This window comes from Amborella trichopoda, chromosome 3 (assembly GCF_054954075.1).
Source record: "Amborella trichopoda isolate Santa Cruz 75 chromosome 3, AtrichopodaSantaCruz75HAP2 v2.0, whole genome shotgun sequence".
Lineage (NCBI taxonomy): Eukaryota > Viridiplantae > Streptophyta > Magnoliopsida > Amborellales > Amborellaceae > Amborella > Amborella trichopoda.
In genome coordinates this window covers 59,940,044-59,951,119 of record NC_142338.1, presented here as the reverse complement: position 1 = coordinate 59,951,119, position 11,076 = coordinate 59,940,044, and the positions used below count along the sequence as shown (strand labels likewise).

Below are 11,076 nucleotides of genomic sequence, written 5' to 3'. Positions count from 1 at the left end.
CTGGATGCAGCTGATCTTTGAACATTAAAAGACCTGTTACCGGACCAAAACTCAGCACTATTAATAAGTCCAAATAAACATGAGAAAGAGAGATGGGTTGTTGAAATAGCAGTTTGGCATGTAGCTGGATGCAGCTCATCTTTCAACATTACAAGTTCACAACACCTGTTCCTCGACCAAAAGTCACCATTATTAATCACCACAAATAAACATGAGAGAGAGAGAGAGCAGATTTGAAGATTTCTGTGTATTTATGTGCACGAGTCAATGAGAGAGAGAGCTTTCAGGGAAAGAGCTGAGAGATTATCAGCTCCCAAAATAGAATTTGATGGTAATCTGGCATTGGGGGAGTAGAGAAATTGGAATGCAGTGATGTGGAAGTGGACGTGGATGTGGGTGTGGATGTGGGTGAGCAGAGAAGCAGTGGAAAATTAGTGCGCCCGCCACTAGGCTGGAAGAAGTTGGGAAGATACGCCTGGAGAGAAAATTGGTGTGGATTTAAGGGCGTGTTTGCTTTTCAGTTTTCACCCATCCGGTACGTTTTTAGATCCGGATCTGATCCGATCGTCAATGAAATCCCACATAATATTTTTAGATCCGGATCCGATCTAATGAATTCATACCATACCAAGATAGGTACGAGTCCAAGTCCAAGTCCACGCCCCATATCCTTTTGTGGGTCTGGTCAATCCCGATTCCTACTTTTTGAACTTAAAAGTTGTATTGGAGCAAATACACTGGAGGATAATTTCAGCACGAATCTGTTATAAAATAATAGGATTAAAGACATTCATTGATTAATCCATACGACGGCCTGGAGAATAACGATTTTGAGAGTGGCTCACCGAGCAGAAAGAAAGAGAGAGGGGGACAGGCACCGAGCCAAAAAGGACGAGAGAGTAGTGGCGAGTTTAGAGAGAGAGAGAGAGAGAGGGAGACTCATGGACCGCCGTCGGACCCACCTTCTCTCCACTATCGTTGCGTGCATGAAGGTCGCAGAGCCCACCCACCGCTCTCATCTCCTCCTCCTCAACCAAAACTCCCATCATCGATGTCTCTCAATTTCTCTACCTTAATACGCTTCCAATATTATAACCCATCAGCGATCATGGTTTCTTTTCAGTGATTAACCACTAACTTGAATTCATAAGACTGGTAATGCTATATCTTCTATCTCTGCGTAGGGCTTTGCTTTATTGAGAGGTTGGTTTTTTCTCCATTCCTTTTCCTTGAAGGATTTCATGGGGAATTGCTGGTTTGGATGCAAGCCAAGTTTGTGTAAAGTCTTCACTAACAGCAAATCAGGTTGCTCTCTCTCTCTCTCTCTCATGTTTATAACCAAAATGGTCTTCTATATAGAAAGTTTTAGGTACCTTATTAAGTTTGGATAGAGTGAAATACTCCATGTTGTTTACTTTTGTTTGTTAAAATTTAAAATATCTTTCTGGTTTGAATTGTTCCTTGCAAGTGGTTTCTCTCTCTCTCTCTCCCTCTCACACACACACACACACACACATCCATGAATTATTTTGAGGCTTCTGACTTCTTCATTGTACAATGGATTTTTTATTTGGACCAGTAAGTTGAATGCCTTGCACTGCTCGCTCTCGGCAATAACTTTTGTTTTTCTGTATAATCAATATTTTTGCTGTTAATAGTATAACTAATCAATGTTATTGTGATTTGCGAGCATGGTGATATTATTGTGTTCTATTTCATATTCAGCTCTTCTTGAGTTTGAAATTGAAGGACTATGCCCTTACACTTCAAATTCAAATCAACAAATCAGGGGGTTTTATTTTCTATCTTTTCAAGTTCATTTGATCCAATATTTGTGGTCTCTCTTATATCTTCTTCTCATGCTAGAATTGATTTCTGTAGGATCAAAAGTTGTTTTTTATGATAGTATCATGCCAAGCTAATGGATTTTTTTTTTATTTTTCCTGTTATTTCTATTTAATTTAATCATTCATTTCATACGTTAAATAATTTAAATTATCAGAGAGAACTAACAGAAGTGTTACCCAAATACCAATTAGGCTTTCTTCTTTTGTATTCTGGTATCAAAGCTGTGATATTTGGAGGCTTGTAGTATCCACTCTCCCCTCCCCCACTTGCAAAAAAGTAGTGGGCTCTTGAACATGTTGAATCTCTGATTCAGTATTCTGTCGGTTATTTCAACCCACAATGATGAATTTCTTTCTGCTTTTTTTTGTTTTTTTTTTGGTGGGGGGCGGAGGGGAGAGAGAGAGAGAGATCTCCAACTGAAGAAATTCTTTTTCTGTGGTCAGATTCCCCAAGAAATGAGAGTCGACCAGTGAAGGTAGAATGCAAGGATAATGACAATGACTTGCCTTCAGATCCCAAAGAAATCGAGGATCTTTGCCGGAATTCAGCAGCCAAGCATTTGATCATGTTTACTTACAATGAGCTAAAGACAATTACTGGCAATTTCAGGCTGGAAAATGTTTTGGGGGAAGGTGGATTTGGAAGTGTGTATAAAGGGTCCATTCCAAGAAATATCAGAGAAGGACTTGAGCCACTTCAAGTCGCTGTTAAGGTTCATGATGGACTAAATAGTAATCAAGGCCACAGGGAGTGGCTGGTATTTCTCCCCACTCTATCCAGATATTTTTCTCACAATTACTATCGAACTTTCATTGCATGATTTCGGTATTCATGTACTTGCCCTGTTCCCTGTTCATTTTTGGGCAGAGCATTGTGTATTTGTGTGTGCGTGTTCTAGGTATTGTTCTTCCTCTGAGATATTGTTCTGAGTCATTTTATGATCTTATTTGGTTCTCACAGGCAGAAGTCATCTTTTTGGGCCAACTTTCTCATCCAAACTTGGTGAAACTGATCGGATACTGTTGTGAGGACAACCACCGGGTTTTGGTCTATGAGTACATGGCAGGGGGTAGTGTAGAAAGCAATCTTTTCTCAAGTATGATTACTTCACTCTTTTTCTCTATTATTGAACTCATATGCAAAGTTCATAATGAGCAGTGCAAAAAGAGAAGAAACTATAACATTGTCTTAATTTTCGCTCAGCTCATAGGTTATGCTTTTGCATAATAGAATTTCCTGATACAATTGAGCATAAGTTGAAACACTTCATCATCTGAGTAGCCTATGGATTAGATATGCCTCTATGGATCTTGCTGGTTTTCCTGATCAACTATGTTGTTGCTTCTGTGTCTTCATTCATATTGAGCCTACATCGGACTCGCCCAAGGAACTTGGGCTTTGCAGGTTGCCTTGCTTGAATCCTCCCAAACCTGGGTACATTTTGCTCTAGATTTTTTAGGGTATTATATTTTTAATATTTTTATTTTTGTCTATAATTTATCTTTTTCTGTGAAGATGATCTTTAACCAGTTTTCTTTATCTTTTTTTCTTTTTCCTTTTTAATTTTTTCTTTATCATCTTCAATGTACATTTTTAATAACAATCTTTTCTTTTTTGGACCTTTTTCTTTTTTTTTTGCCATTTTCGAGCTTGGTGCGGACCCTGTGGTATTGACTCGGGCTTGCCCCAGTAACTTAGCCATGTCAGCGGCCGAGTTCTAAAACATTGCTTATCCATGAAGCCCACAAGGTGGCATGGACATATAATTAGAAGGAAGAGCATCTTGGCATCGAATGCTATTAGTTTGGCTATTTAATCATCACCATTTCAAATATTGTGGGCAAAATCCATTCTGATCATGTTCCAATAAAGAAACTGTTGACCCTCATCTCTCTCTCTTTCTCAATACAGTTACAAACATGCGGATTTTCTCTACTGCCAACCATTTTTTCCATAATTTATCTCTGCGTTGAATATTATTTAACCCAATTAATTCATTATTTTCCAAGCTAGAAAACATGCCTACCATATTCAATCACCCATTTTAGATCTTATAATTTCTATTGATGAGCCACATGTCACTGTCCATGTAATCAAAATGATTGATTGGATTTTTGGTTGTAACAGAGATATTACTGCCCCTTCCTTGGAATGTTAGAATGAAGATTGCTCTTGGTGCTGCCAGAGGACTTGCTTTCCTCCATGAAGCTGAGAAACCTGTGATTTATCGTGACTTCAAAACATCCAATATCTTACTAGATCAGGTTAGTAACAGTGAAAAATTTTATATTTTATATTTAAAATTTAATAAGAATTTAATTCTTGGATACCAACTCTTTGTATCTGAAAAAGAAACAAAAAAAAAACATAATGTGGTATGATCTTTATGCCTTATCTAATCGCCTGTGTAAATTATTCTTACATTTGTTATTTTTTTTCACTCTCAGGAGTATAATGCAAAGCTTTCCGACTTTGGGCTGGCAAAAGATGGACCAGTGGGCGATCAATCCCATGTTTCAACGCGTGTCATGGGTACATATGGATATGCAGCTCCAGAGTACATGAAGACAGGTACACCTATATTATGAGCATGGGTGGTACTCTCTGCTTCGCATCTCTATCTTTGTGTACCTATCAATTTTTCCATTCTTAGTATGTAAGGAATGAAAACTAATAAACTGTACGCCACTCTCATCGAAGAAATGGGAAAGAGTATTTATGCATATTCAGATACACAGTTTGCCCAGGTTTTGAACTTTCACTCATTGGACTACTCATATTACTTGGACATCTCCTACTTCTTTTGAGAGAGAGTTTATGCTACTGTATCTCTTACTCATCGCTTTTGTGTACAACTTAGTGTCTGGAATGATAAGTTCATACATCAAATCTGTGTGCTGGGAATGTGCAACAAGAACTTTGGTTGAGTCCCTTTCTGCAATAAAAATTTGAGATTATCTGGTCTCTGTTCCTGCAGTTAAAGCTAGATTAGATATCTCTCAGACCCTTGATTCTCTTTAATATTAGCAGCCCCTAGAACCTATTGTCTTCCATAATCTCTTACCGAAAGGAAAATAGAATTTGGTATAACATAGGGCAAACTGCTTATTTTTTCCAATCACAGGGGCACTCATTTAAAGAATGCGCATATGTATGTATGTAAATATGTATTTATATGGCATTTGAAGTACACGATATTTGTGCGATTTTTAAGCTCCGAGGAAAAATCAGACTTGACATTGACTTGATAACTTCCTTGGTAACAGGTCATTTGACCACCATGAGCGATGTTTACAGTTTTGGAGTAGTCCTTCTTGAGCTTCTCACTGGTAGATGGTCGCTCGATAAGACAAGGCCAAGCAAAGAGCATAATTTAGCAGAGTGGGCTCGGCACTTCTTGACTGAGAAGAGAAAACTGTTAAATATAGTTGACCCAAGATTAGAGGGTCTTTATCCAGTTAAAGGGGTGCATAAGGCTGCCATGTTGGCATATCACTGTTTGAATCACAACCCAAAGGCCAGGCCCCTCATGAGAGATGTGGTGGACACTTTGGAGCCTCTACAGGTTAGTGATAGGCCTCTTAATTTTTGAATTTCTACCAAAATTTTTATGGGTTATTTTCTTTTGTGGAAAATGGATATTGGTTTTTGTTTTAGTTTTATTTATTTATTTTTCATTACTCACTATCAGTTCTCAGGAATACTGACTTGGGCACAGTTCCTGGTATCTATACTTATCGAAGAATACGATAAGAAATTACCGTTGAGATTGTTAACATTAAGTTGTGACATCCAGGTTTTCTCGACTTCTTGTTGATTGTAGCCTTTGGCAGGGGATTTATTTCTTAGACATAAATTAGACTGATCTGGGTTGGTTCATTTTCTAACTTTCTTGCTCTCTTTTTGTTTATGTACACTGTATATGCGCATCATATGTACATGTATGTACAAATTCATGCACGTGATTATTTATGTTTATATGCATACGCACACACATGCACATGAGTGTGTTTTTTGTTTAAGACGGCTTCTTAGATAATCATCATAAGACGGCTGAACTCTTACCACCAATTCTTGATTAAACTAAACTAAGGTTGATGCAAACCTGGCTACAGTTAATCGACAGCACCAACTCTTAAATGGTTGATGGACAGCGAAGATTAGCCTTCTCATGGTTTCAATATGGGAAATCTTCTTTATGCAACAAGACATCCTTTTGTACCATTCTCAACCGAGATTAAACCGAGCGAACCCAGGTTGGCTGGTGGCTGCTCTCTTTCTTAACTGGTTGGTTCCTTTTGCCTATGTAACGGAGCAAAATCACCAATGAACACAGCCTAAACGAACCAACTTGTTTGGATCTGGACCAAACTTAAGGGACCATTTTATGTTCGAAGAAGTGTCATCTCCTGGTTGCACCAAAATGATCCGTTCGAAAACTTAATGAGGACACTTGGGTCAGGCATATTGCTTCCCTCAAAATGGATGGTTCTGTATCGAACCATGTGTCTTAGTTTAGTCTTGGTGTGGGCATAAACAGGTAGGGTCAGATCGGGGTTGACTCCGATCCTAGTTGGTCCCAAACGTGTTGGTCCCAAACGTGAACCACAAGGTCCTAGTTGGTCCCTCAGGACCGGTCAATTTTTGGTCCCATATCCGACCTGCAGGTTCCGGACCAGGACAAATGGATCAGGAGCCAACCTGCCCGGTCCAATATCCATGTCCAGAGCCAGACCTGAGTTGCGACATCTCCCATTTGCCACCCAATAAGTCTGAGGAGTACATTCTATTTAGCTAAGTTTTTCTTCAAATATGGAGGTGAAAAATCATGGCTTTAATCATCTAAGTCTTGAATGGAATTCTTTGTTGTCCAAGAAAAAGAAAAGAAATGGTCGATCGTCTAAGATAGGCTAATCGATGTGTGAGCAAGCAAATATAACAAAGCAAGGCTTGAAAATTGGAGATTTCGATTCCTCCTAAGTGCAAAGTCGACTGTCTGTTTAGTTATTTATCTTTAATTGGAGAGCTTATATAGCCTGAAATCATCATGATCAAAATCAAGAGAAGTTCATGTTCATTATGGGAAATGGCTTTAGCTCACAATATCACTACATATAAAAGGGAAATGTTAGAACATTGCAGCGTTTTAAAAAACGCCGAGTCGAACCGGACTCGCCCGGTTCGACTCGGAAATAGTGAAAAAGGAACCGGATCGCCCAAAAATCGGAAATCGTCCGGTTCTAGAGAGAACCGGACGATTCTGTACAGTGAATCGCCGATTCTCTGTACGGAATCGGCTAGTCCGAACAGTGAATCGGCGATTCCGTACGGAATTTTTTTTATTTTTTTTATTTTTTATTTTTGGTAATCCATGATAGATTTTTTTGTAATCCATGATCGAATTTTTTGGTTTTTTGTAACCCATAATAGAATTTTTTGTAATCCATGATCGAAATGTTTGTTTTCTTTTCTTGTAATCCATGATCGATTTTTTTGTTTTTTTTTTTTTTTTTGTAACCCATGATAGAATTTTTTGTAATTCATGATCGAATGTTTTGTAATATATGATCGAAATGTTTGTTTTTTTTTTGTAATCCATGATCGAAATGCTTGTTTGTTTTTTTTTAATCCATGATTGAATTTTTTGTTTTTTGCTTTTTTTGTAACCCATGATAGAGTTTTTTGTAATCCATGATTGAATTTTTTGTAATCCATGATCGAACTATTTTTTTCTTTTTTTGTAATCCACGATTGAATTTTTTGTTTTTTTTGTTTGTTTTTTTGCTAATCCATGATCGAATTTTATGTAATCCATGATCGAATTTTATGTAATCCATGATCGAATTTTATGTAATCCATGATTGAATTTTTTGAAAATTTGTGATTTTTTTTGTTTAATCCATGATCGAATTTTTTTTTGTAATCCATGATAGAATTTTTTGAAAATTTGTGATTTTTTTTTTAATCCATGATCGATTTTTTTGAAAATTTGTTTTTTTTTTTTTAATCCATATTATTCAAAGAGAAAACGAGAGAGATGATGATTTTGAGGCCACCCTATCCCAGCCATATAATTCACATATCGAGTCCCAACAGCAACAGTGTATGGATGAGCACGAAATACTGTAAATTAAATGCTGAATGGCGGTTCATGCAGGGAAAGAACATATCAATATTCGCATATTCATTCAAAAACATGAAAATTCTTAATGGAGTACCCTCATTTTTTATTGAATTCCTAAAAACCAATATTTATAATGAATTTTAATAATTTTTTCGGATTTTTTTGAAGCTTTATTCTGACCGATTCACCCGATTTCGATCCGGATCGTCGATTTGCCGATCCGGATCGCCGATTCGCCGATCCGGATCGGTTTTTGAAAAGCCCGATCTTGGTCACCGATCCGGTTTTTAAACCATTGGAACATTGTATGTGTATAAAAGAATAAGAACTAGAATGTTTAACTACTCAGTTAATACCAATGGCTTAAAAAACGGATCGGTGACCCGGATCGGGCTTCCAAAAAACCGATCCGGATCGGCGAATCGGCGATCCGGATCAAGAATCAGGGGAATCGGTCAGAATAAAGCTTAAAAAAAATTCGAAAAAATTATTAAAATTCATTATAAATATTGTTTTTTAGGAATTCAATAAAAAATGAGGGTACTCCATTAAGAATTTTCATGTTTTTGAATGAATATGCGAATGATGATATGTTTTTTCTCTGCATGAATCGCCATTCAGCATTTAATTTACAGTATTTCGTGCTCATCCCTACACTGTTGCTGTTGGGACTCGATATGTGAATAATATGGCTGGGATAGGGTGGCCTCAGAATCATCATCTCTCTCATTTTCTCTTTGAATAATATGGATTAAAAAAAAAAATAACAAATTTTCAAAAAAATCGATCATGGATTAAAAAAAAAATCACAAATTTTCAAAAAATTCTATCATGGATTACAAAAAAAAATTCGATCATGGATTAAAAACAAAAATCACAAATTTTCAAAAAATTGAATCATGGATTACATAAAATTCGATCATGGATTACATAAAATTCGATCATGGATTACAAAAAAAAACAAACAAAAAAAAACAAAAAATTCAATCGTGGATTACAAAAAAGAAAAAAACAGTTCGATCATGGATTACAAAAAATTCCATCATGGATTACAAAAAACTCTATCATGGGTTACAAAAAAAGCAAAAAACAAAAAATTCAATCATGGATTACAAAAAAAAAAACAAACATTTCGATCATGGATTACAAAAAAAAAACGCACATGTCGATCATGTATTACAAAACATTCGATCATGGATTACAAAAAATTCTATCATGGGTTACAAAAAACAAAAAAATCGATCATGGATTACAAGAAAAGAAAACAAACATTTCGATCATGGATTACAAAAAATTCTATTATGCGTTACAAAAAACCAAAAAATTCGATCATGGATTACAAAAAAACAAAAACAATTCGATCATGGATTACAAAAAAATCGATCAAGTATTACAAAAAAATCTATCATGGATTACAAAAAAAAAAAAATTCCGTACGGGACTCGCAGATTCACTGTTCGGACTCGCCGATTCCGTACAGTGAATCGGCGATTCACTGTACAGAATCGTCCGGTTCTCTCTAGAACCAGACGATTTTCGATTTTTTAGGCGATCCGGTCCCCTTTTCACGATTTCCGAGTCGAACCGGGCGAGTCCGGTTCGACTCGGCATTTTTTAAAACACTGGTTAATACCAATGGTTTAAAAAGCGGATCGGTGACTCGGATCGGGCACCTAAAAAACCGATCCGGATCGGCGAATCGGCAATCCGAATCGGGAATTGACTAAATCGGTCGGATTAAAGCTTCAAAAAAATCCAAAAAAATTATTAAAATTCATTATAAATATTGTTTTTTAAGAATCCAATAAGAAATGAGGGTACTACATTATTAACTTTCATTTTTTTCATCAATTTGTGAATATTGAGATGTTTTTTCCCTGTATAAACTTATGTTAACCATTAAATTTGCATCACATAAAATAAAAATCATAGAAATATCATAGATAAAATATATAATTATACATGGACTATTATAAAGAGTAGACTAATCAATGAAAGAATGCCCATTAAAATCTCGTTTTGGCGAAAAACCCTAATCCGTTAAAATAAACTAAATTATTACAGTCTAACTACTATAATCCAAAATTAGTAAAACCTAACTAATTATAATATTATATAATGAAATTATAATTATTAGTTTATAGTTTATAATTATTTTATTAGACAAATAATAACAAATTAAAAATATTTTATAATATTATCTAATTTAAAATGTATTATTGACAACTGTAAGAAAAATAGTACATTACATGATTTATAATGTAAAAATTAATAAATAAAATAAAATATTTGGTTATCAATATAAAAATTAATAAAATACGTACAAATTTTGGAAATAACACTTCAATTTTTCAAAAATTTATTTTTTTAGGTTTCTATAATAAATTTAGTGAAAGAGATTGTTAGTAGAAAGATAGAGATTTCAAATAGAATAAACTTTTTATTTTTTATTTTTTTATACTTGTCATATTATTTTAAAAAATAATTATACCGCTATATACAACAAAAATTAACTACTATACAAAAAATTAACTTTTTTATTTTTCATTTTTTTATGCTTTTTATATTATTTACAAAAATATTTATACAATATATACAACACAAAAATGTAAGGCTCACGGGGGGGACTCGACCGTGAGACATCCCATGAAAAAGCAAAGGTCTTAACCACCACACCACCTTATCACATGTGGTTGTAACTTGCTAATTAATAGAATATATTTATATTTTTATTTCATTTAATGATGTTTGGGAATTATCCCACATCGAAAAATGGGTATTCAACTTTGGTATATAAAAACCTATGTAATATGAATCAAAGCATTTGTATACAAATATTAGGGCAACCTCACACGTGTCGCACGCATATCAGGAGTGAACCGGGTAGAATCGAATGGGAACCGGCGGTTCTTCTCTAGAACCGGGTGTTTCCCGGTTTTGTACTTCAACCGACACCGGCTGTGCCGGTTCCAGAGTCAAACCGGGAAAATCTGGTTCGACTCGCCGATTTTTAAAATATTGGTTAGTACTCTATTGGTACCAGAATAATCTGTTCCTCAATTGGTGTCACAATATCACACTAGCTTACGACTCACCATCAAAGA

The 11,076-nt window shown here is 35.5% G+C and overlaps 1 protein-coding gene across 5 annotated transcripts; it reads left to right on the top strand.

Annotated features, from left to right (window-relative positions):
* The first annotated feature begins 213 nt into the window (after window positions 1–213).
* On the top strand, window positions 214–6,689 carry LOC18421438 (Protein kinase superfamily protein). 5 transcript variants are annotated; one of them, XM_088861871.1, is made up of 8 exons: window positions 214–535; window positions 1,185–1,305; window positions 2,292–2,605; window positions 2,809–2,944; window positions 3,976–4,112; window positions 4,296–4,419; window positions 5,115–5,413; window positions 5,540–5,808. In XM_088861871.1, the coding sequence occupies exons 2-8, from the start codon at window positions 1,242–1,244 to the stop codon at window positions 5,663–5,665; spliced, it is 1,200 nt and encodes a 399-aa protein (XP_088717997.1). In that variant the 5' UTR covers window positions 214–535; window positions 1,185–1,241; the 3' UTR covers window positions 5,666–5,808. The 5 variants fall into 5 exon arrangements, with proteins under 5 accessions (XP_088717997.1, XP_088717995.1, XP_088717996.1 ...); XM_088861869.1 differs by lacking the exons at window positions 214–535; window positions 5,540–5,808 and adding exons at window positions 541–992; window positions 5,964–6,689; XM_088861870.1 differs by lacking the exon at window positions 214–535 and adding an exon at window positions 541–992 and having other exon boundaries at window positions 5,645–5,808.
* Window positions 6,690–11,076: the final 4,387 nt, after the last annotated feature.